General features: G+C 43.6%; 1 protein-coding gene across 7 annotated transcripts in view; it reads right to left on the bottom strand.

Annotated features, from left to right (window-relative positions):
* ATXN7L1 (ataxin 7 like 1) overlaps window positions 1-16,514 on the bottom strand; it is a 286,145-nt gene extending 269,631 nt beyond the window's left edge. For all 7 annotated transcript variants that reach the window (XM_049894455.1, XM_049894456.1, XM_049894459.1 and 4 more), the window contains exons 1-2: window positions 16,323-16,514; window positions 15,741-15,809 (exon numbers count right to left, since the gene is read on the bottom strand). In XM_049894455.1, coding sequence (XP_049750412.1) covers window positions 15,741-15,809; window positions 16,323-16,503 — 250 coding nt within the window. In that variant the 5' untranslated portion in view covers window positions 16,504-16,514. The remainder of the gene's footprint in view (window positions 1-15,740; window positions 15,810-16,322) is intronic.
* Between the last annotated feature and the right edge of the window lie 9,682 nt (window positions 16,515-26,196).

The raw sequence follows: 26,196 nt of genomic DNA, 5'->3' as shown, positions 1-26,196 counted from the left end.
CGGTCACGTGAGTGTGTAAGGTAATGTACCTCAAGATTTTAAACTCATGTTCTACCAAGCAAGATTTGATTAACAGTTTATTTCTTGAGGTTTGCACTGCAAAGTTCTACTATCCATCCATCCGTCCGTCCGTCTGTCCACCCGTCCACCCGTCCACCCACCCATCCATCCAAAAATATCCCATTGATTAAAGATTTTCCCACTACACACTTATCTTCTTAAAATGCTAGTGTACTGAGTCCTTGACACTGTTCTTCCCTAGCTTAGGAATCATGGGCATTCTCCTTACTCTGAAAATTGGCAATTAAAAGGAAAAACTTTACTCTGCCTTGTTAGAAGACACAGTTCATCCCCACTGATAAGAAAAAGGTATTCCTTACAGAAGAATGTCAGCTAATAAATGTAGAAGGTCAGAATGACAGAATTTGAAAATGACCGTTATAAAAAAAGAAAAACCCATTGCCACTGAGTAGATTTGGACTCATAGTGACCCTACAGGACAGAGTAGAACTGCCCCATAGGGTTTCCAAGGAGCGGCTGGTGGATTCAACTTGCTGACCTTTTGGTTAGCAGCCATAGCTCTTAACCTTTATGCCACCAGGACTCCGACCACTATACAACCCCCAAAGAAATAACTGATCCAGGCGAGAATCATCAATGGATGCCAAGATGATTCAGTGAAATCTCCTGTTGGTTAACAGGAGGTTCACTCAGTGCCAAAGCATCGCCCACAGAATGGCATGCTGACTGCAAAAGGAAAACACATCTCTGCAATGGTGAGAGGTGGTCACTACCTTACCAAATGAATGTTTCCTAACACTGGGATGCCCTGACATCATGAGCCTCCTGGTAAGATGCTTCACAAAGTACTCAGAATCACCTGAGCCATATTCTTGCCAAAATGCCGAGCCTGAATCTGAGACTTCAGATCTAACTTCCAGACAGGAGGAAAACAACGGCACCAGGAGCAAACAACCAGATAAATCAGAAAGTGACGCAGTCTAAACGGCCACGCTACACCAAAAAAAAACCAAAAAAGGTAGGGGAGCGCTGTTCTAGATTAACAGTGACTAAAGCAACAAAAACAAATGCAATGCCTGAACCTTGATAGGATCCTGGTTTGAAAAAAAAGCAGCTATAAACTTTTTTAGGGGAATCAAAGCCATTGCCAGCTAGTTGTTTCTGATGCGTAGCATCCCTATGGAACAAGGTAGAACTGCCTCATAGGTTTTCCAAGGCTGTAATCTTCATGGAAGCAGCCTGCCACATCCTTTTCCAGAGAAGCAGCTGATGTGTTCAAACCACTGACCTTTTGGTTAGCAGCTGAGCACTTAACCAGCATGCCACTAGGGCTCCTCTTCTAGGGAAAAATACAAGGAATTTGAATATGAACTGGATATTAGATGCTTTTAGGGAATTATAGTTAGTTTTCTAAGTGCAATACCGGCATTATGGTTACGTAGGAGAATGTCTGTATTTTTAGGAGAGGCATGCTGAAGCATTCAAGGTGAAGGGTCATGCTATCTGTGACTTACTTTCAAATGGTTCAGCAAAAGCACACATACATATTTATATAAGATGAGGCTCTGAGAACTTAAGTGAGTAGCTCAATGTCACGTAATCAAGATGTGGCAAAATGATAAATATTTAGAGATGAAGTGTCATAGCATCTAAAACTTATTTTCAAATGGTACAGAAATACATACATACACATCTTTATAGATAAAGCAAATATGGCAAAATGGGAACTAATTTTTCAGTCTCATCGGTGCATACATGGGTGACTATGGTATTATTATTTCGGCTTTTCTATATGTGTGAACATTTTTTATAATAATAAGCCGGGGGGGACAAAAATGAAACAAGGGTGCAGGGTTGGGGTTGTGACCTAACCTTTAATGAGAAATTGTAGGTTTTTTAAAAGCATCTGTGACTCTGGGTCTGAAAACCAGACTTTTCCACTGACTTTTCCCTGCTGATGGAGGAACCCATCGAGGACGCTGGGAGTGCAATACCCTCAACTGAGCTGGCCTTTGGCTCTGTGGCTCCAAGTAACTGCCTGAACAGAACGTTTAGGAGCCCTGAATTGGAATCTCAATAATTTCAAAACATCAGGTGGTGAATCAAAGGAAGACAGATCATTCTCAGGTGGATTTAAAAATGAAGATATAGGTATAACTCGTATAATGACACATACCTGAAAAATACATTGCATGTTTAAGCAAACTTTAACGCTCTGTTGGTTGAAAGGCACGTTAGAATGCCGCTGTGAAGACAGGACATGAAGTAGACAATGGAATGGTCTGTGCAGTGCAAGGAAGTATGATTTAGGGTCATAGTGCATGGTGGGTATGGCCAGCGATACTGGGTCCAGAGAAGGACCAGGCTGTGCACCCAGAGAGGTTGGGAAGGCTATGTGGGAGAGACTGTGGGCTAGACCCTGAAGACTGGGTGGGTTCCGGTGAGTGGACAGAGAGAGAAAGGCACTAGAGACAGAGGACGCCGCAGAGGCAAAGATGGGGAGAGAGGAAAAAACAAAACAAAACCATGGCTTGTCCAAAGGGCTGTGAGGAGGTTACCTGTCGAGATCTGAAGGGACTGACGCATAGAAGACCTGGGATGCTGCATTAACTGTGGTCGATGGGAAATGATGAACGTTTTCACTTGAGGAACAACCTGATAAAATTTGAATTTCCAGGAGATTAATTTTGAAGTGGTGTGCAGGGAAGATTGAGACAGGGAGACCAATTAAGCAACTATTATAAAAACCCAAGTAGGCTATGAGGTAGGCCTGGCCTGGGGTGGGTGCTGTGGGAATGGAAAGAAATGAAGGAGTGCGGAGAATTGCTTCTAAGGTGAGAGAAGGAGGAAAGGAGGGAGGAAGTGCAAAAGGTAGGGAGGGGAAGCGAAGGGAGAGAACGCCTAGTCAAAGACTGTGGATGAGGGAAAATGCAAACAAGGCTCTGCACTTGGCTCCAGGGAGTCTGGCGTGTACTACAGACCTCCAGGGGCTGTCCCATACAGTACACCAGAGGGATGAGAGGAGGCTCTGCACAGAGGAGAAGTCAGGGCTGACACGCCAGAGTCACCACACAGAGGGGAACTGCCAAGGTGTGAGCAAGAGAGTCTGTAGACACAGCAAACCAGAGGGCAAAAAGCCTGGGCTCTCGAGAGAGTGGCTGTGAGAGGTGCGCAGACACGAGGAGCCGCCGAAAGAGGTGTCAAAGTGGGTGTTGCTAAAAGGTTTGTGAAGAAAATATGGTTTTCTGAAAATTGTGGGGTAGTCTACCATTTGGAGTTCCTGGTTGGTGCAAAGGGTTAACACGCTCAGATGCTAACTGAAAGGCTGGCGATGTGAGTCCAGCCAGACGCACTTCGGAAGAAAGTCCTGGCCATCTGCTTCTGAAACATCAGCCACTGACATCTGGGGTCTTAAACGCTAGCACACGGCCATCTAAGATGCATCAATTGGTCTCAACCCACCTGGAGCAGAGGAGAATGAAGAACACCAAAGACACAAGGTAAACATGAGCCCAAGAGACAGAAAGGGCCACATGAACCAGAGATTCCATCAGCCTGAGACCAGAAGAACTAGATGGTGCCCAGCTACCACCAATGACTGCCCTGACAGGGAACACAACAGAGAATCCCTGATGGAGCAGGAGAACAGGAGGATGCAGACCTCAAATTCTCATAAAAAGATCAGAATTAATGGTCTGACTGAGACTAAAGGGACCCCAGAGGTCATAGTCCCCAGACCCTCTGTTAGCACAAGACTGGAACCACTCCCAAAGTCAACTCTTCAGACAGAGACTGTACTGAACTATAAGACAAAAAATGATACCAGTGAGGAGTGAGCTTCCTGGTCCAAGTAGACACATTAGACTATGTGGGCAGCTCCTGTCTAGAGGCAAGATGAGAAGGCAGAGGGGGAAAGGAGCTGGTTGAATAGACACGGGGGATATAGGGTGGAGAAGAGGAGTGAGTGTGCTGTCTCATTAGGGGGAGAACAGCTAGGAGTACATGGCAAGGTATGCACAAGTTTCTGTATAAGAGACTGACTTGATTTGTAAATGTTCACTTAAAGCACAATAAAGAAAAAAAACTCAGCCACTGAAAACCCTATGAAGCAGTTTTACTCTGACACACATGGGGTCACCACGAGTCAGAATTGACTCCATGGCAACTGGTTTAGTCTATTTAAAAAATTCCCCAACAACTTCAATCGGAAAGCAAATAGCCCCTAGTTTGCTTGAACCTGGATTTTTATGTACTGGGCTTGCATAAAACAAGTTGTATCCTTATTTTTAAATGTCTTCTGCCACCAGGTAAGTCTTTTGTCTGAGCTGCTGAAAGTAGCAGGGCTAATCTGAACTCCACATCTTCATTTGGTCTTGCCTGCCTCTACAGAAGATGGTGAGGAAAGAAGTAATGGTCAAGGAGTAGGGAGGAGCCTAAGAGAATAGAAAGCTGGAGTCTGGGGCCTTGGCTACCAGGGCAATCTTTCATGGGTAGGCCAAGCAGAGTCAACCTTACCCAAATGTGGCCAGTTCTACTTTTCTATGATCTAGGGCAGATTCCATCATGTGTGAAAGGTGTTTGAGTCCACAAACTCTTGGCACTTACCAGAAGAATCAATCACTGGCCAGCAGGCCCAGGGGTCTGGGCCTCATCATGTTGTTGTTGTTAGGTGTTATCGAGTCGATTTTTGACTCACAGCAGCCCTATATGACAGAATAGAACTGCCCCATAGCGTTTTCTAGGCTGTAATCTTTATGCAAGCAAACTGCCAGGTCTTTTCTCCTGTGGATTTCAACTGCCAACGTTTCGGTTAGCAGCCGCGCATTTCACCACTGAGCCACCAGGGCTCCTAAGGCCCCGTCATAGGCCACCTGAAACCCCACACAAATGAGGTAACTGACTAGGAGCGGGGTAATGCCATAGAAGGAATATGTGTCAAGGATTCCCTTCTCTCTGAAATTGCTGAGAGAGGTAACACCAACTCCTCTGGAACCAGCAAGGCCATCCCATATCAAATGCTTAGGTGCCCTGGTTAATTAAGAGTAGGTGAACCCTGAAGTCACAGAAACTGAACACGGCCACATCACCAGTCTTCGTGTGGGAAATGATGCATTATGTGTCTTTCTCAGCCTCTCTGTCACTGCCCCTCACAGCCAGTGACAAGCAGGCCATCGCTGTGGCTGGAGAAGGCAAAGGATGTTCACACCCACTTAGCAAATGTATCACCATCAAAAGGACACCTCAGCTGTGGCGGGTATTGAAAAGCTATCTCTGCTCCTCATCCAAAGGAGCATACCCTTCACGAAAACTCTAACAATCCTGGCGGCGCCACAGGGAAACTGAAAAGCGGCCTAGGAGACGTTTAAAAGGGAAAAGGAGACAGAAATCATCACTGTGGATAGATGCCCCTGAAGTTGCTTGGCAACCATCTTTGCTAACACCTTCTCCCAAAAAGGAATAGTTGGAGTCAGCTCCTGAGATTCCCTGAGGCCTGGACTCCGACCACTGAGGCATAATAAAGCTCGGGTCTTAGGACGAGGAAGTGGCTCACTGAGGGAACGATTCAGGGCCTTGTAATCAAGGGAAGAAAAAGCTAGTCCATCTTAACCATGCTAAAGAACATGGGCTCCCAGGCAGGGCTGGGACCGTTGTTCTTGTTAGTTGCAGTTAAGTGGATTCTGAGTAGATTCCGACTCCTGGCAACCCCATATGTGCAGAGCAGAACTGTTCCATGGGGTTTTCAAGGCTGTAACCTTTTTGGAAGCAGGTGAAATTTGTACCACCCAGGCACTAGAGTGAGGCAAGCAAGGCGCCCAGGGCATTTAAGTGGCATTTAAGGAGCCACTCACACTGTGCTTACAGGATCCTGAGCGAGTGCCTCCTTAAATGTGCATCCTGAGTCCCAGCCCTACTCTTAGGGTGACATTATGACACATTATGACATTACGAGTACAGCCTCTGGAATCAGCCTGCCTCTGTGTCCAAATCCCAAGTCCACTACTTACCAGCTGTATCACAAGCCTCACCATATTAATCTCGAAAATGGGGTTGATAATAGGACTTGCCTCATAGGGTGCTCACAAGGATTAAGTAAGAAATGTACCTTTAGCACTGGGCCTGGCACCTAGTCGACCTATGGAATCAGAATCTTTGAGAGTGAGTGGTCCTGGCATCTTTGCTTTAAAAAGGCTCCATCAGGGATTCTGAACGTGGGCAGGGCTGAGAGCTGCTTCTCTCAACCAATTAGCCACGGTTCTCGAAGCTAAGTAGACATCAGAGCCACCTGGGGAGCCGGTGTAAAGTACAGGTTCCTGTGCCTGTTCCCAGACATTCTGACTCAGTGAAGTGCCAGGGGCTTCAACGCAGGGTCCTAGACTGACTACACTCTGAAAAAGACTGGAACAGATCCATTCTTGAAAACTGATGGGATGGGGACACTGGCCCAACTCCTCTTGCCTTTATTCCTGGCATCCTCAAAGAAGCAGGGGTACAAATGTTAACAAAAGATGCTCTGTGAGCACCAGGCATGCACCACTTGTCCCCTGGAAGTGGCAGCTCTCCTATGGCAAAGGAGGGGACCCAAGTTCCTGGTAAAAATACCAATCATTGTAACCAAAGCTACCATGACTGCGCACCTACTGCATGTCAGAGAGTATCTTAGGAGCCGACTTATCATACCTCATTTATTTTCACAACAACCCTGAGTGGTAAGTATTATTATTCCTGTTTTGAAAATAAGGAAATTGAGGCTCAGGAAAGTTACCTCGCTACATAGCTAGTAAGTGGCTGAGCTGAGATTCAAATAATGCTCACCGAAACTCCCAAGTCTGCACTGCCAGTGCAATTCTAAAAAATAAACTTATTGTGGTAAAACATATACAAAATTTGCCACTTCAACTATTTTTAAGTGTACAATACAGGGACATTTATTATATTCACAATGTTGTATGACCATTACTGCTATCTATCTCCACAACTTTTCATTACTCCAAACAGAAAAAAGTGCTGGAATCATCTTGGTCTGATATGACCAAACCAGCAATGTGTCTCAATCGTCTTCCATGTCCCTCGAACACTGGACTCCCCTGGGGCTAGCTAGGGTCATTGGACTGGGTATCCTGTGTCCCCACCCCCACCCCAGGACTCCATGACCTGCTGGTGTATGAGTGCAGGGTCACACAGTTTCCAGCTCCCCCCGGCCAAGGGTGTCGGTGTACTGTGAATATCCAGAAAATGACACCTGGCCTCACAGAAGCAGATACACTGGTAACTGTTTCTATGCTCGAGGACCTGGTCACTGAGTTACTTTTATCTTCCCCACTATGGTGACCTGGTGCCACTTTGTCCTACCCTAGAAAGTATTTCTTTAGTTCCCTTTTTTCTTTAAGCACTCATCCCTTGAAACTGGCAAGTGGAATTGTGTTATAAAACCTCAGGTACAAGAATAACACACCTACATAAAAACACAGCCTTTCCCTCAGCTGAATTCCAGCTTTACTTATAGGCAGCGGAGTAAGCCAGGTCTAGCCCCTGAGTCCCAAGGATCCTTTGCTCTGGAGTCAGCCCACCTGCAGGAAGGGATTTCCTGGGCTTTCATTAGTTCAAGTGTTACAGGATTCGAATCCAGGTCCATTTGGCAGAAGGAGTCAAGCTGAGCTCTGCCACAGGAGAGAGTAAGGGAGAGCAAGCCAAATAGCATTAACTGCTAGCCATCATCAGCAGAACACAGTACCAAGAGTTTTAGCAGGGGAGAAAGAGAGGCGGAAGTTAGTCCTTGACACTCAGTTTCCACAATATTCAGAAAAAGTCCACCCCGTTGGCCAACTCTCTACCTCTCCATTATGGCTAGGTTTGATTATTAGCCAGTGAATGATTGGTTCCCAGGTGGTGAATAGTGGGCCACCTCAGAGATCAGAGATCCTTGGGCAAAAGGGATTTGACTAGAACAGGTTCTCGCTGTGCCTGCTACTACCATTTTATGTCGACTTCCAAAGGATACCATGAATGAAAGCAAGCATCATGAATGATGTTAACCCAAAGGATATAAACACAACCTACACAGAACATTCTGCAGAAATGAATCTGCCTAACCTTTCCAAATCAATTCTGAAGTGAGACGGCCAGACCCAGCAAACAGTTGGCTGAAGGTGCTAACGTGGCCTCACGTCCTAAATAACGCTAGAGACCACTTGGCATGCAGGTGAGAAGCCCTCCAGAATCAGATCCTCTCCTGCCCTTCTTATTTTCCAAGCCCTGGCATGGAAATCCTGCAACCAGCCCCTTTGCTTTCCATCATGTGCATCACTGTTTATACAAACCCCACGGGTAATCAAACCACAGAGAACGCAGGTTGTATTTCCAGCCTGACTTTAAATATAAACTGAAATCCTTAATGCTTCACTGTGGCACTTTTGACATCAGAGCCACCATACAATAAATGCCTTCATTATCAGAATGGGTGCCTTGGGGTCCCCTCTACCCACAGAGAGGGAGGGTTGGGCCACTCAGAATTATAACCAGAATCTCACTATTATCACCATTTATTGTAGAATGGAATCAAGGATTTGAAGGAGTCACTGTAAAACCTCTGGAGAACTCCTCGAGGGACAGAGTCTTCTCTCTCTGTATAGCCTCCCAAATGTAACCCCGTCCCAGCGATGGTCACAGCTCCATATAGGTCTGTTGATTACTTGATAAGGCAAATTCACCTGGAATGTAGACTTAAAATGAGCAGATATTTGCAGAATATTTCTGCGAATACATCTTGGTCTATTTTTCTTGCGATCTTACCTCTCCAGCCTCATCTCATACTAGTGATTCCGTACTGGGGCAATTTTTGCCCCCAAAGGGATATACCTCAATGTCTAGTGACATTTTTGATTGTCACAACTGCAGGGGTACCAGTGAAATCCAGTGGGTAGGGGGTAGGGATGCTGTTAAACTTCCTATAACGCACAGGGCAGTCCCACACAACAAAAGTATCCAGCTCAAAAATGTCAACAGTGCCAAGTTTGACAAACCTTGTTGTATATTTCCCTTTGGTTTGCTGTCTTCACTCCAGCCACAAGATTTTTTAGTTTCTAGAATATTCTCTCATACTTCTGTAACTTCACATACGTTGTTTCCCTTAACTCTATTCCATCCAGTTTTATCCTAGATAATGTCTAGGTTCATTCTTCAGGTTTTAGCTTAAATAAACTTTCCTCAGGGAGACGTTCCCCGGGCCCCTAATCTAAATTATATACTCCTGCCATGCCCTCCAGCAGCACCCCAATCTTCCCTCTCTGACCACTCATCATAGTGGCCAGGGTTTTTTAACTGTTTGCCTTCCCTGCTGGAATGGCAGTGCCAAGAGGGCAGAGGCTAGCTCTGCTTTCTCACTTCTACATCCCCAAGACCTAGCCCAGTGTTGACACATTGTGAGAGTTCATACGATCTGTATCGAAAGGTATGAATGAAGTCAAGAAAGCAGTTGTTGTTGTGTGCCATAGAGTTAATTCTGGCTCACAGCAACCCTATATGACAGAGTAGAACTGCCCCACAGGGTTTCCTAGGCTGTAACCTTTAAGGGAGCAGATTGCCAGGTCTTTTCTCCGGCGGAACGATTGGTAGGTTTCGACCGCAGACCTTTCGGTTAGCAGCCAAGCACTTAACCATTGTGCCACCAGGGCTCCTTAAGAAAGCAGTAGAGGGTATATTAAAAACTAAGCAAGACACCCAAAGCCTTAAATTATCATCCTCCTATGCGGCACTAAAAAGAGAACACAAATTCCTTATGAAATTAATATGGACAGCTAAGATCCATGAAAATGGCCAGGTACTAGACAATACGTACAGTATGCTGTCACTTATGTGGGGAAAAGAGAAGAAAAAACATTTGTATCTACCTGAATGCAGACAGAATGTCTTGGAAGGATACACAGGCAACTGGTAAACAGTGGTTACCACTGCAGGGGGAAGTAGATTGGGTGGGGGTAGGGGCTGGGGTGGGGGGAAGAGTTACTTTTCACTGTATACCCTTTTGAATTTTATAACACGTGAACCATTATTACCAATTTTTTTTAAAAAAAGCATCGAAACAAATGTGTTAGTAAGTAAGAGTGTGTGCGTGCGTGCGCCTAAGCCTACATCTTCTGAGCCCTTGCCATGGAGTTGATTCCAATTCATGGCGACCCTGTGTGTTACACAGTATTACATGTATTACCCCATGTATTACAGCCAAGAGGGTTTTCTTGGCTGTAATATTTACAGAAGCAGATTGCCAGGTCTTTCTTCCATGGTGCTGCTGGGTGGGTTCCAACCAATCTTTAGGTTAGTAGCTGAGATCAAACCATTTGCAGTTCCCATGGACCCTGCATCTTCTGAAAGTAAAAAATTAATAATTCTCATAGAATGATATGTGATGAGAATATGACACTAACTGTAGTTGGAAAACACTATTACATGCAGTGTTTCTAAGTGTGCCCACCCTGTATAACTAACTTCTTGTCCTGGAAGAACTGCACAGACCCATTTTTTCCATATGGGAATGCAGGTACATGAGAATACCTGTATGTAAAAAGGTACTCAGTTTAGAAGCTTTATATTTTCAAAACTAGTTACAGACAACCCCCTGTTCCCTCACTCAGCTTTGTTGTCTTGGTATGGATCCCCCCCTACCATCTTCTCCATCAGTTGGCTACAAGTGTAAAGTTTAATAATTCTCTAAGCCCTTACTTCTCCTGCTTGTCATTTTTCCCTCCCTACCACCTTTTTTTTTTTTATTTTTTTAACCACCTTTAGGCCGCTCTATCTCTCCTGTCCTTCCATCCCAAACACTGGACAAGAGGAGATGATAATGAAGCGCCAAAGCGAGCAAATGTTGCCGCTTGTTAGCAAAAAGGGAAGAAGATAGAATTAATGGAGAAAGAAGTTGAAATTCATGGTGGAAATGAGCTTTATCTGTGTAATCTGTGTACTTCATGCCTTCCTATCTTCTATTAACATAGATAACAGAGCTGTCTGTATAATGATAAAGGGAAACCATCTGCAGTTTCCCATAAATCTCTACTACTTATTGCTGGCTTCTCTGGCTTGGATTCTAAGAACACTTCATTTTTAGCAGGTCAGTTGCCATGTCTTCCCCCACAAGTTGCTCCCATCCAGCAATAACTGCAAACTCTTAAACTTGGGCTGAACATGTTCCTATCGATATTCCTGCTCCCTCCTATGTCCTGTTCCAGCCCAGTTCCACCAGCATCTCAGGAGAACAGCAAACTCTTACAGTCATACTAAGATCTTACTGGCCCCCCCCCAGTTTTCAAACTGGAAGCATTCATCAAGTTTACCTCCATTAAATCAAAGGAAACATTAAAACATAGTAGACAAGTGCTGGCTTCTAAAAGACCCAAGCAACAAGCGATGGAAGACTTTCTTTGGTAAGAAATCCCGATTCAAAAATACAGAGCCTGGTTCACGTGGCTCAGTGTCCTTAACTATAAGACAGATGTAATAACTGGGTTGCTGTGAAGCTTAACTGAGATAATACTAAAGGGCTTAGCACCCAGTAAGTAAACAATTTAAAACAATTTATTGATCCCTTTTTAAATTTTTTAGACCTCCTAGTCCCTAGAAAGAACTTGTAGACCCCTCCTAGCCACAGGCCAAAAAACTGCCCAGTATTTTTCTCTAACTCTTGATAAAATGTATCAACACCCATTTATTAAATGTGTTCCACTAAAAATATGGTATCCATAGAAATTAGTTTTAAAAGTCAGTAACTTTATAAATGATAAAATGGTTTAAAAATACTCTAAAAATGAAGTCTCTGATACAGCATATCTATTCCCTTCATCAATGACTACTTAAAAGTTCTAGTTAATAATAATAAAGCTCTCTACAACCAGCTTCATTAATAAATGATGGTGATAATAATATTAGGAATAAACTAAAGAATAACATTCATTAAGCACTTGCTGTGTGCTAAGCCCTTCTGTATTATCTCAGTTAATCCTCAGAGCAGCCCTGTTATTACATCCGTTTTATAGTTAAGGACACTGAGAGCCATGTGAACCAGGCTCTGTATTTTTGAATTGGCATTCTTACCAAAAAAGTTCACGTGACGCCATTAGAAGAGGAGATCATCATTCTAAATCACTGAGAGCTTTTCCCCAAACTTTAAAAGAATCTTCAGATAAATTTACTAAGCTGGAGAGATAAAATTTGGTTAGCAGAGACAAATGGTCTTCCCTTGGAATTTTCTACCATAAACACATTTCACATCTTAGATTAGTCAAATCAGGTTTCTGGGAACTGTCCTCTTAGGAAATCTGAATGCCTGACTGATCCAAACCGACGGAGGTCAACTCACTCACCAATACGAGGAACACATTACACAGAGATTTGGACTCGCCCTTGGTTTTCTCACAGTCCTAAAAGCCACATACCAATCATCAACTATTTGCAGGGGTCTGGTTTATTCAGAAAATGCTTGTGTATGAGATGTAGTGATTTTTGCCACCAAGAGGTTATAAATTGAAAAAATAAGCCAGTATGAAGTGTTTTAAAATATTTTTGATGTAAGGGCTTAATTTTTTTTTTTTTTTTTTAAGTTTCTTTAAAAACAGCCTGTCTGGTATGACTGTATCCCAAATATAAGTACATACAATAACAAAGCTTAGGCTCAGAGGCCTTAAAGGAACATAGAGGACATACAGGCCCTCCTCCTTACTTTGCAGGTAAGAGAACCAGCTCAGAGAAGGGAAATGACATCCTCAAGGTCACCCATTGGGACTTAGGAAGCCTGGACTCAAAGCCTTCTCTCCTGTTCCTTTCACGGTGCCACACTGCCCTGGATGTGCCCCATACACCTATATCCTAGCATGGGAATTAGCAATACCTTCTGAATCCAGGTCATGATTTGGCCAGGTTCAAAAGCATCTGGAAGGGAATACTGGTCTGTCAACTTCCTGTTGGCCATAATTTTAGCTAATTCCAGATGAAGTAATAACACTGATGTAACAATTACAGAGATTTCAAAGCATTTAGCTGACATTTCATATCTGACATTGGCAGACATAAAGCGATGGACTTGCTAACTAAAAGATTGGCAGTTCGAAACCACCAGTGGCTCCTTGGGAGTAAGATGTGGCAGTCTGCTTCCGTAGACATTTACAACCTTGGAAACCCTACAGGGTTGCTATGAGTTGGAACTGACTTGATAGAGGTGGGTTTGGTTTTGGTTTATAGGTACAGAACTAGAGAAAGGTTAAAATAATGAAAAATGGGGAACGAAGCATATTACAATCATCAGGTTATTGAAAAAGTCTGCAAGTCCTTCCCATGTCTTCTGAAGCCGTGGCCAGGGAGACCCAGAAGGTAAAAAGATTCTTATTTCCTATTTACAGCTGACCTTCCTTCCCTGAGCTCAATCCATAAAAAAAATATATATCAAAACCTGAATCAGATCCCTTCATTTCACAATTGGAATTCTGAAACCTATTTTATTCTTTTGTCACTATTCAAGTCCGAATTTCTTCTCAAGACCTGCTTACTTCCAACAGCGTCATGGTAAATCTATGTTCATTCACACACAGGGATATATACAGTCACACGTAGGCCACTTGTGTCCTGTAGCGACACATCCACAAACTCATACCCACTCCGAGACCTCCATAAGATAACTCCATCAAGATTAACACAACCAGCCTTTCTGGAGATCCTGGCAACCAAAAGCTTGGACACAGATTCCAAGCTCAACCCTTAAATTCCACACCATGGGTGACTATGTATTTAGAATAAACATATTTTATCTATAAGGAAAATTGTGTGTGTATACACCAGAAAGACCATCAGAACTGCTTAGCCAAGACTGCTCCACCAGACCAGTGAACAAAGAGATTTCAGCCCATACATGGCTATTTTGGTGAACTCAGCAACCGCATGTTACATTGAACAGTGTGTGTCCTTAATGCAAATGCATATAACTAGGAGCTAAATCTTTGTACCTTTATAGGACAAAGGACATAATAAGCAGGATGTACTGCTTATGACTTCTAAGGAAAGGAGAGCTTTTCATTTTTCCTTAAAATAATCCATTTCTCATGAGGCACAGGGAATCTGAGAACAAGAGTCTTTTGAAATAGAAGAGGAAAGAGGGAACAGAACCTGAGTTTTGTGTGTTACAGTGTAATCCATCACCCAGGCCTAAGTGGTGCCAATCCTGTGCCATATGTCGACCTTTTTACTCAACTTTAAGGGTTTTTACAAAGTCATTGTTTTTCATGGAAACCTTTCATTGCTGGTGGTCTGATAACTGAGTCCCACGTGCTTTTAAAGATCTCAAGAGTTTGTGAAGAAAAATAATCTCCAGTGACAGTTTCCATTGCCAACGCACATGGACATTTAGCACAAATAAGCCGCCACTTGTAAGAAGCCCACTTGACACCATTCCCTCACACGTCCTAAAGACACATGCCATGATCACATTAAGATATTTAGAGGCAAACATCTTTAGAATAAGGTTTCTTTCCCAATTAAAGTGCTTAATTAGCTGAAACACTATAAAAGAGACCTGTCCTTGAATATACATGCATTTAACCTCCATGCCCTTTGCCCCCAAGCACAAATTTTCCTCTTACTGGATGGTCAGAAAATGATTGGGCATAGAAAGCTGGCTGTCATAGGTATCGGTCCACAAAATGAATTACATCTTTCCAAGCAGGGGTTAGCTCTTTTACACAGTTGACATCCATGTTATGAGAGAGACCATTCTTTGGCCTCTAATGGCCTTTTCCTTGACTCCTTTTGGAAGAGTAATGCTCCTACTGCCTCCTTAGGTCTTAACTCTTTCAATACTTCCCACCCTTGTGCCTTCCCCCCACTCCCAATTTCAGCCAACCATGTTTATGAGACATCAGTTAGTCAACCACAATTCAAACAAATCCATCCACTTGCTCAGCAGTAAGTGGCCTCCGGAGTTGTTCCATTTGAAGCCCATAGGCCAGAGTTACATATGGCAGGCTCACAAATTCGAATGGGATATAATTTATTTATGATGATCATGTGTGTTCAATGCCCAATTTCAGCAGGCTGTGGCTTTACTCACATGTCTTGGTCTGGGATGACCACCTACTTACTGTATCCCATTTCAGGTACCGTGTTTGCAAGCTGGGAAAACAGAGATGCGCAAGTGGGTGGCAGGCTGCACACACACATGCCCCAACCCTGCTCACCACATAACAATCTACGACCAAACGCAAAGTGGGCTAAATGTGACTTGCTGGAAAGGTTTGCCACGTACAATTGTTTTCTGTAGAGAGTAGAGAAGTAGTTGCTGAAATGACTGACCATGTGGGGTTCATTAAACTGCTGTGCATTTACCCACAAGGTACACTGGGATGTTTGTGATGGGAGCCCCATTCCTCATTTCAGAGATTTTGACTCCCCACCATTTGGCAATGATGCTCAAAAGGTGAAGAACAGATACGCATCAGAATGTCCAAGCGTGGACTCCATCTGAAGTGCAGAAAACTTCTGCCTCCGACAGTCTTCCCTCTCTGCCCCCCAGTTGTATTTACACTTGGAAAGAAGTTAACATGAAGCGGTAGTCACCTGGGCGTGCTCAATTTTTGACAAGCCTTAGTCACTCTGTACCCAGCTGAACAATTCACATTATATTCGAAATCCTGTGAAGAGTCTGCCACACATGCTAACACTAAAATGCCAGTAGCTCCACTTACCTTCTTTATTAAGCCTCATAACCTCCCTGCTTTTTCCACCCTCTTTTCCAGCCTCTTCTAAATCTACATCTGCAGATGAAAAAGAAAAGGAGAAAATAAGGAAAAAACAGGAAAAAAAATAAAAAAGGGAAAAAAAAGCCAAAGTCAAGGGGGGAGGGAGAGTGTTTATTTGCAAACAGATCGATATAAATACTGTATATGAAAATCTTTCAAAATTTGACAATGCAACATTTTCTCCCAAGTCGGGGTTTCCATCTACCTGGCCCAGATAGGTACCAAAAAAACTATGCAAGCAGCAACAGAGTAGCCTTTTAAACAGATACACCGTGGGACTGTGAAAGCCCACCCCGTGGGCTGCCACGGGGAGCCGGGGACAGACAGACAGACAGACAGCCCTGGCAGCCGGGCCTCTTTCTGTGCACTGATGATCTGTCTCTGTGTGTATTTATTTAGAGAGAGGGAGAAGCATGGAGGACACCGGGAGCCACTCTCTCTCTCATACACACACTTTTTCCCAGTGGCTCTAGGTGAATGGAAAGGTTACAGGATAATAAAAGGAGGAGGAGGCGGTGGGGTTCTTACTGTCGGAGCAGTGTAATTTGGCGGCGTCGATCCAGGAGGACCAAGGTTTGCCCAGAAACGCCTCCGGACTGGGCACTTTGCGATCCAGTGTCGCCATTGCTCTTCCTTCTTGTTGCTTTTTCCCTGTTCCTTCGGCAGCAGCAGCCGAGAGACACGGGATTCGAGAACGCTCCGACGTCATCTTCGGAACGTTCCGACATTGAGTGTTCTGAAAGGGGGAGGGAGGGAGGGAGGGAGGCGGAGGAGGAGAGAGAGGTGGAGGAGGAGGGGCCGGCGGGCGGGCCCCCGGAGCCGGCTCGGCTCGCACGCTTGCGGCGTCGGCGGCCGCCAGAGGCAGCAGAGAGGCGCCTGCAGCTCGGCTCCCGCCCGCCCGCCGGCCCGCCGGGGAGGGGCCGCGCGGCCCGGCGAGCGCCGCGTGCGGAAAGCGGAGGCTGCAGCGCGGGGCGCGGGGATGCTACGGCCCCGCCCACCGCTGTCTGCTCCGCGCGGGGCGGAGGGGCGGGGCGGGGCGTGGGGGCGGGGAGGGCCGGGGCTCGCTTCGGGCGGGCGGGAGGGTGGTCTCTCCGCCGGAGTTGGGGCTCGAGGACGGAAAGTTTTTGCATGCAACCCTTCTTGCGTGTCCGTCCCTCCCTGGGTCCCTGTCGCGCGCGGTGAGGCACCTCTTCGGGCACCCGGGCGGCTTAGTGGGGAGGAGCCGAGCAGTACGCACCTCGCCACCACCCCAAGCCAGGGAGGGGACTCTGGTGACCTCGCCTCCCAGCCACCACCCCCTTCACCGTTCTCGTTCACGGTGGACCTTGCACCGTGGGGGAGTCGGCGGATTCCTCTGGTAGCTGAGCCCAATGGGGAGGTGGAAGTGGTTTTAAAAAGCAGGTGAGTTTGGGGCGAGAGGACGTGCCTTCCCGTGTCAGACTGCGGGGCATGCAAAGCGCAAAACTCAGGGCCGGGCGCCCCCAGACTCCCTGCACGCTACGCGTCCCCGGCTCTCACCGAACCTTTGCGCAGACTTTGCTCCAGGTTCTATATAGCGGCGCTAACCCGCTCTCGGAAGAGGATGCTAGCAGGCCAAGACCCTCGAGCACTTTCCAGTGGGTGATGGCATCGCCTTGCGCTTCCTACCTGGAGAGGATGGCCCGAAATAGCGGACAAAACCTATGGCCGAGAATCCGATTCCTAGGAGCATTCCCTTCAGGTTTAACTGTTCCAGCCAGCTAGAAAGCTTCAGATTTCCTCTGGATTTGGGAAGTTCCATGCTTTGTGATTTCCTCCGTCTTCTTTGGGGTAAACAACAAAGGCCTTAAAATGTCTTCTGAATTTTCTTTTCTTTTTTCTTTTTTTTAAAAAACCCTATATCTACTAAGAATTAACCCAAAATATAAGGAGCCCTGGTGGCATACTGGTCGGCATTTCGAACCCACCAGCCATTCTGTGGGATAAAAGACCTGGTATCTGCTCAGGTAAAGATTCCAAACCAAACCAAAGTCATTGCTGTTGAGTTGATTCTGACACATTGTGACCCTATAGGACAGTGTAGAACTGCCCCACAGGGACTCCATGGCTGTAATCTTTAGGGAAACTGACTGCCACAGTCTTTCTCTGAAACAGCAGCTGGTAGGTTCGAACTGCCAACCATCGTGCCACCAGGGCTTCTTCTGGAAAAATTACAGCCTAGGAAACCCTATGGGGGTAGTTCTACTTGGTCATATGTGGTCCCTATGAGTTGGAACTGACTGAAGGCATACCACAACAACCTAAAATATATGGACAGCCCCAACCGCCCTATCAATGTGTGTTTTCTCTATTTCCCCAGCACCCTTTTAGTTCTCACCACTTGTTTCCCAAATGCTCATTCACCCCATAACTGAAGCGCACTGATTTGAAATAGCTCTATACTGTGTGAGTTCTGCCCTGGGTATGTCATCTAATGTCCCCCTCTTGACACTGAGTATAGGCATCCCCAGATTACTGATGAGGTCTGTTCCTAAGTCTGCCTTCAAGTCGAATTTGTAGGTAAGTTGGAACAGGTACATACAGTTCTCATTTAGCATTAGTTGGTCAAATGTTTGTCTTAGTGTATAGTATATATTTTACTTTTCTATGTATAAAACACTTAAATACTTTCTAACAGTGCAGTGTTTGCATGAGCATCACAAAGTAGTGTGTGCATTCGTTATTACGATCCATTGTATTCAAATTTTTAATGTAACAGGCCTTACGGCAGTCCATTCTTAAGTACGAGTTGTCTGTAAGTCTGATGTTCGCAACCCAGGGACTGTACGAACCTCAAAATGGGTGGGGCAGTGAAGGAGGAACCCCAAATTTGTCTATAGTTACGATGTTTGTTTTGAATGGGCTTGTTTTTGTCAGGCCAAGGTAAATTTCACTTGCCTTTGCTCTCTTTGTAAGGGTTCCTACTTATGTGAGGTGCTGTTGGGTAGAGAATTTCTTCCTTAAGGATTGGTGATGTTAACCACTACTTATTACTCATCGACCTCTTATAATATGCTAGACTCTGTGTTTGACATTCCCATCCATCCATTCATCTTTTCAACAATTACTACCTGTCATAGACTAACTACCCTTAGGAGGGGAAGAGGAATGAGACCCAGCCCTCAGGGAAGTGTGGTCTGGTGGTCTCTGTAGAAGAAGGAAGATGTGGACCTTATTGACTCCTTGGGAAAACAAGACATGCATACCATGTCTGATATGACCGGTCAGGCAAGTGAGTGGTATGGTCTTTTTAAGTGCTGTGCCGATTCAGAGGAGGCCCTGAAATCTAGAGTGTGGAGTGATCAGAAAACATGGCACAGAGGAAATTGGCTCTGCTTTGAGTCTTGACGATTGGGAAGGATTTATAATGGTAAGGCGAGGACTGGTTTTGCTGAGGTATAGGGAGTGATGGTGGTAGCAGAGACTTCAGGCTGAGCACAGTTATGGTGTTTTGGGTGATGAGCATAGTTTACTTGGAATGGTGGGTTCTTAGGGAAGTGGGGATTGGGGGTGATGAGTTCAGATAGCCAGGCATGGGTCAAATTACAGAAGGTATTCAACGGCAACCTAAAGAGTCTAGATTTTGTTTGACAGTGGGAGCCACTGAAGGACTTTGGGCAACATAAGGATAAGTTGAAAGTATGATTTAGGAACATTACTCTGGCCATGGTGTCCCAAATGTACTGGAGTATGGGGGCTGGTTAGAAAAGTAAAACTAGAGTCGGAATCGACTAGAAGGCACTGGGTGGGTTTGGGTAGTTACCATTAAGTCAGTTCCAACTCATGGCAACCCTGTGTGTATCAGAGTAGAACTGTACTCCCTAGAGTTTTCAATGGCTGGTTTTTTTCAGAAGTAGATCACCAAGCCTTTTTTCAAGGCACCTGTGGGTGGACTAGAACTTCTAACCATTCAGTTAGCAGCCAAGTATGTTAACCATTTGCAACACCCAGGGACTCTGGTTAGAAATGTAGTATGGCAGTATTCGAGGTATGTAGATATGAAGGCCTGAACTTGGGTGGTGCCACGCAGGTGAAGAAGAGTGAATAGATGTGAAAGACACCGTGAAGAAAGCTACTTATCAGCGAGTATGTTGTTTATCTGGATGTTGGGAGAGAGAGAGACTGCAAGCTCAGAGGCATAATTAATTACATGCTGGAACATTTTTTCTTCCCCTTTTGCTTTCCTATTCCTCCACTCATGACCTAGTTTGGTGTTTATTCCTTTATTGTTGTACATGCAAGGGAATGTGTGGAGACAGCCTCTATTTAAGATGACCCCTGATAATCCCCAACTCCCTTAAGTGTAGACTGGACTTAATGACTTGCTTCTAACAAATAGAATATGGCAAAAGTGATAGGGTATCAATTCTGAGGTTAAGTTAGAAAAAAACTATGACTTCTGTCTTGCCCTCTCATGCTCTCATTTCCTTTAAAACAAGCCAGCTGCCATGTTGTAAGCTGCTCTGTGGAGAGGTCTATGTGGCAAGATACTGAGGAAGGCGTCTAGCCAATGGCCAGCAAGGAACTGAATCCTGCCAACAGCCAAATGAGTGAGCTTACAAACTTATACTCCTGCAGTTGGGCCTTGAGATGAAACCACAGCCCTGGCCCACACCTTGATTGCAACTTTGTGAGAGATCTTGAGACAGAGGTACCTAGTTACGCCATGCCTAGATTCCTGACCCACAAAAACTGTGAGCTAATTTGTTTGTTTGTTGTTTTAAGTTGTTATATTTTGGGGTTACTTGTTATGCAGCAATATTTAACTAATACAGAATGGTCTGGGTGTATGGTGATTGAACAAAAGAACTTACTAGAAAAATAAACTTAACAAAGGTAAAGTTCCCTTGTTCCTCTTTTGAGCCTCCTGTGAATTGTCTGTCATCCGTCTCAGAATTTTTTTTTTTGGCAGCTTCGTGAGGCTACTTTACACGAGTATTTTCTACCCTGGGTTTCGTAATTTATCTTTTGGGTACTCAGGGTTTGTGTGTGTGTGTGTGTGTGATAAACGATATATAACAAAACATTTGACTTTTTAACCATACAATTCAGTGACATTAATAATATGTGCCATGTTGTGCAACTGAAACTCAGGTACTCAAGTTTTTGCTTTTTAAACTCAATCACTACTTTGTAGAAAGGGAGTCTCCAATCACAAGGTCATTATATAACTGTTGGAAAAAACCTTTACTGATAACGATGCCCCCACAGTGGTGGCTGTTACAACTTTGTCTTCCTCCAGGTGTCTAGAGAGTCTAGTGATGAAGGGACTCTTGCCCAATTACTAGTGGTCAGTGACTTGAGCTTCTGCAATTCTACTCCTCTCTTGGGAGCCACTATAAACCATTCAAAAAACTTAAAGATGGCTTATCATCCTGATGGCACAACAGTTAAATGCTCTTTTCCTAACCCAAAGGTTGGTGGTTCAAACCTACCCAGCAGCTCTACAGGAGAAAGACCTGGCAATCTGCTTATGTAAAGATTACAGTCAAGAAAGCCCTTTGGGGCAGACTCTGTTGCACGGGATTGCTTTGAGTTGGATCCAACTCCATGATATCCAACAACAACAACACCAGTTACAGAGAAATAAGGTGATGGTTTCATATTTTAACATTAGCACGCTCCCTCCTCTGAGGTCTCTAGGGTGGAAGGTATTGCACAGGACCCTGAAGATGGTATGACAGCCTAAATATTATTCTCTTCTAGCTGGGAGCATTTTACTTTGCAGCATAGTAAAGTATGGACTGGAATGTAGAAGTGATTTAGCATCTCTATGAAATAAGACTTTGGACACATTGTCATGTTTAGCTAATAATTAGAACATGTATACGTTATTACAGTTAGAGTTATAGAATATAATTTTAGAGTTTCTTTGCTAATCCTTCCACAGTTTCTCCACTGACAATAGAGATAATAATATCAACTTTGTAAAACTAATTCACCTATGACTTTGTAAATATGGATAACATCGTTGTCAATTAAATTGCACAGTTGGGAACCACAGAATAAAGAATGGATTGCTATTCAAACTACTAGACTTTTACACTTGATGTTAGATGAGAATTGAGGTCAGCTGGAAGTAATATTCAGGTCAATGTGGTACGTGTATATTTTTACACACATGCCTCTACTTATGTGTCAGCGTAAGTACATATGGCAAATTTATTGCAGATTTGAATTTCTTTTAGTAGTAAACGGTTACAAATATTGTTAGTGACAATGAGAATCCTATACATTCTTAGCAGGAATAAAGTGACCTGCAAAACAGTAATATAAAGCATGTTAGTATAACGTCTATGTGATAAAACCATCTAGCAAAAGCATAACACCTTCTTTCCCTCGTGATGAATGTTTAGGAAGATAAAAGGGATATAAATATTTTATTGTTTTATTATCTTAGAAAAATGGCAGGGTAGTTGGTTTAATTAAAAAGGAGATTCTCCAGTATGCCAAAGAAATTGGTTCAACAGAGATAACAATGGAAAATACCTGTTTAATCTGAATAACACCTGGCTCTGTAGAAATGTGCATCTAACACGTATCACGCATTCACTTAGTGTGATGCATGTGCTGTTTCACCACATTATTGAAAAGAAAAGAAGAGGGAATATTAGCTCTCTAGTTTGAGGCTATTAAACTCCTGCTGGGGTTGAGGTGCTATGTGTGCACCCTACTCCCTACCAAGACTGTTGGTGAGAGTTACCTGGAGGCAAAGAGGAGAAAATGACATGTTCCATTAAAATGAGGCATCCCCAGAATTATCTGATGTTCTTTGCCTTAATTGAATCCATCTATCCCATCTGCCCTAACTCACTCTCTCTGGGAATGGTGATTTGGGGGGAAATTTGTTACATACGTTGTTACCTTTTATAAAAGCTCTTAGCATATGGAGGGCAGGTGTGCCATCTACCTCACCTTGTTAGACAACTTTGCCTGCCTCTTCCCTGCCCCTTCACATGTTGATGGATTAAAAGCAGGGGTGGGATAAAAGACCCCAGTAGCAATGGGAGTGGGAAGGAAAATAGGAATTCTAGGCTTTTGGTTATTGCCATATGCCGGGTCTGGATAAACATGGGCCGTATTATCAAATGTGATTACCAAAAATCCCCATGAAATTTGCGTTCTGACTGGATCAGAAAAGCGTATTATCTTGAGGTAAAGCTGAGCAGATACATCTGTGATTTTTGTCACTGGGAACTTCTTGGAATTGCTCTGTTGCAGCAGGTTGAGTATGGCAGATCCTGCCCGGTTCCTAATCACTGCCCTTCCTCAGCAGTTACACAGGAGAAAAGATGAATTTCTCTTCAGCCCTGTTCTAGAAATCAATTTTGGCTCTTAAATATAAATTAATACCAATTTAAAATTAGTGTACACACATTAATTGGAGCAAAGCCCACTCATCCTTCTAATCTCCCTGGTTCATGTGGCTGGAGAGGCACTGCAGAGTGGAGGCCAGGATACAGATTTAAGATTGGAAGCTGTAAATTAGAATTGCCCTTCAGTCATTTGTTTGAGTATTGTTGTAGATTGAAGTGTATCCCCCCAAAATGTGTGTCAACTTGGCCAGGCCTTGATTCCCAGTATTGTGTGGTTGTCTTCTGTCTTGTGATCTGATGTAATTTTCCTATGGATTGTAAATCTTAACCTCTATGATGTTAATGAGGCAAGATTAGAGGCAGTTATGTTAATGAGGCAAGACTCAATCTACAGGATTAGGTTGTATTTTGAGTCAGTCTCTTTTGAGATATAAAAAAGAGAATCGAGCAGAGAGGAGAAAGACCTCCTATCACCAAGAAAGAAGAGCCAGGAACAGTAGTGTCCTTTGGACCAAGGGTCCCTACGCTGAGAAACTCCTAGACCCAGGGGAAGATTGATGATCGAGCTGACAGAAAGAGAAAGCCTTCCCCTGAAGCTAGCGCCCCGAATTTGGACTTCTAGCCTCCTGAACTGTGAAAGAGTATATTTCTGTTTGTTAAAACCACCCACTTGTGGTATTTCTGTAATAGCAGATAACAAAGGTAAGTACCTTCCTTAGTGTATCTGAACCTCAGTTTCCTCATCCGTTAAATGGATGCTAAGGCTCCTCTCGAGATTGTGGTGAGAATTAAATGAGATTATGGGTATTGAGCCCGCAGCACAGGACCTGGCATACAATGAAGAACCGTAAGTGGTCACTACAATTTTTAAATTAGTTTCAGTGCTACTTTAGATAGCAGCTGCCAGTGATAAACAGGATGGCACTGTGACACTAGGAGTGGCTCAGCTCACATGGTTGCTTCTGACATACCTTCTGCTTAGAAAGGAAACTAAAAGCTCTCCTTTTTCCCTTGCATAGAGCTGCTGCCCCTCCATCTATTGCGCGAAGACTTCTGCCTGAAACTTCATTTGGAAATGGTCACCAGAGGAGAGCAGACACCCCTCTGTTCAGGGGCGACCCTGTAAGACCTTTTTGTTACGCAAAGTAACTGCAAAACCCAGCCTGGTTGGAGGCAAAGCTGCCTTTGCATGACAATGTAAATAGTTGTCTTAATAGTAAGCAGAGTAGGGTCTCTGCAAATTATTTTCTCCAGGATGTTTTATTTCTTTTATTTTGTAAAAGAAACAATATTGAATTTTAAAAGTCATGCATGAACTTGTTCTTGTCATAAGATTTTAAAATGATAGTGATAAGGTGGAAATTTCCTTCGAATATCCTCTTCAAACCTGGTCCCCTCCCCTACCCCTAGTTTGGCAGCCATTTTTTTTGTATAATTTTTTATGAATTTACCTACCATATATACCTGTCATTGTAGGTGGGGACAATACTGCTGTGTCTGTGTGTTTTTGTTTTTTCCTTTGTTTTTATGTGAGTAGCATTATTTTGTAGACATTTTCTGCAACTTTTTCCATTCAGCAATGTGTCTTGAACAAATATTACATATGTAAATACTTCATTATTTTTAACTGCTGCATAGTATTCTATAAATGTTACAGAATCTGTTTACCTATTGCTGTTGTTGTGTGCTGTTGAGTCAATTCCAACTCAGTGATCCAGGGTGACAGAATAGAACCTCCCCATAGGGCTTTCTAGGCTGTAATCTTTATGGGGAGGAGCCCTGATGGTGCAGTAGTTTAAGCGATTGGCTGCTTACTGAAAGGTCAGCGGTTTTGAACCCACCAGCAGCTCTTTGAGAGAAAAATGTAGCAGTCTGCTTCCGTAAAAGTTTATAGTCTTGGAAACCCTATGGAGCAGTTCTTCTCTATCCTGTAGGGTCATTATGAGTTGGAATTGACTCAACAGCAATGGATTTTTTTTTTTTTAAATAATCATTATGGGAGCAGATCACCAGGTTTTCTCTCTCATAGTACTGCTGGTAGATTCGAACCCCCGACCTTTCAATTAGCAGCTGGAGTGCCTAACTACCATGCCACCAGGGTTCCTTATTCTCTTACTGATGGGTATTTAAGTTTCCGTTTTTTTACAAATGATAGGGTAGTCAACATCTTTATTCTTATACATGCCTCCTTGGGCATATGAGGAGGGTATTTCTACCCAGAAGTAGAATTACTAAAGAGTCTACCAAATTGTCTTCTGAAGTGCTGACTAATTTATACTCCCACTAGCAGTATAGTAACGTGCCAATTTCCTCATGCCGAAATTAATGCTGGACCTTCCAGACATTTTAATTTTTGCCGATGTCATGATTAAAAACAAAAAACATTTCATTTATTTAATTTGTACTTCTCTCATTTCTACTGTATTTATGAGCATTTTTTCTTATATGCATTGTATTTTCAGTCTGTAAATTGTTGTCTTTTGATATTTGTTATTGGTATTTTTAAATCTTTTTATTGATTTATAGGGATTCTTTGTAGATTCTAGGATTAGATATTTTGTCTGTTTGAAAATACTGTAGTTTTTTCCAGCTTGTTGCCTTCTTCTTTTGACATTGTTTCTGGCATCTTTTCCATATACCTTTTTTTTTTTTTTAATTTGCATGTAGTCAGATGTGCTTTTTGTGTCTTGCTTAGGAAGACCTCTTCCCCAAGGTCATAGAATATTTTCTTATATTTTCTCTTTATAGGTTTTTGTTTTTACATTTAAGTCTCTGATCCATCTGGCATTTTGTGGTTAATGATCTGAGGTAAAATATTAATTTTTGACCTTCCCCAAACAGCCATTTGCCTCAGTATATTGAAGAGTTTATCTTTTCTCTACAGATCTATCACTTCCCAAGTATGTGGGTCTGTTTCTGAGCTCTCTTTTCTGTTCCGTTGCTTCAATTGTCTTTTCCTGTACCAGTTCCACACTGTTTTAATTATTCCAGTTTTATAAAGTTCTGCTGTTTGTTAGGGGGAAAAAAAATCCATTATGGATTAGCCCTGGTGGCTTAACAGTTAAGTG

The sequence above is a fragment of the Elephas maximus genome, chromosome 8 (assembly GCF_024166365.1).
Source record: "Elephas maximus indicus isolate mEleMax1 chromosome 8, mEleMax1 primary haplotype, whole genome shotgun sequence".
NCBI lineage: Eukaryota > Metazoa > Chordata > Mammalia > Proboscidea > Elephantidae > Elephas > Elephas maximus.
Note: the sequence above shows the minus strand (reverse complement) of the source record. Positions and strands in the feature narration are given on the sequence as shown.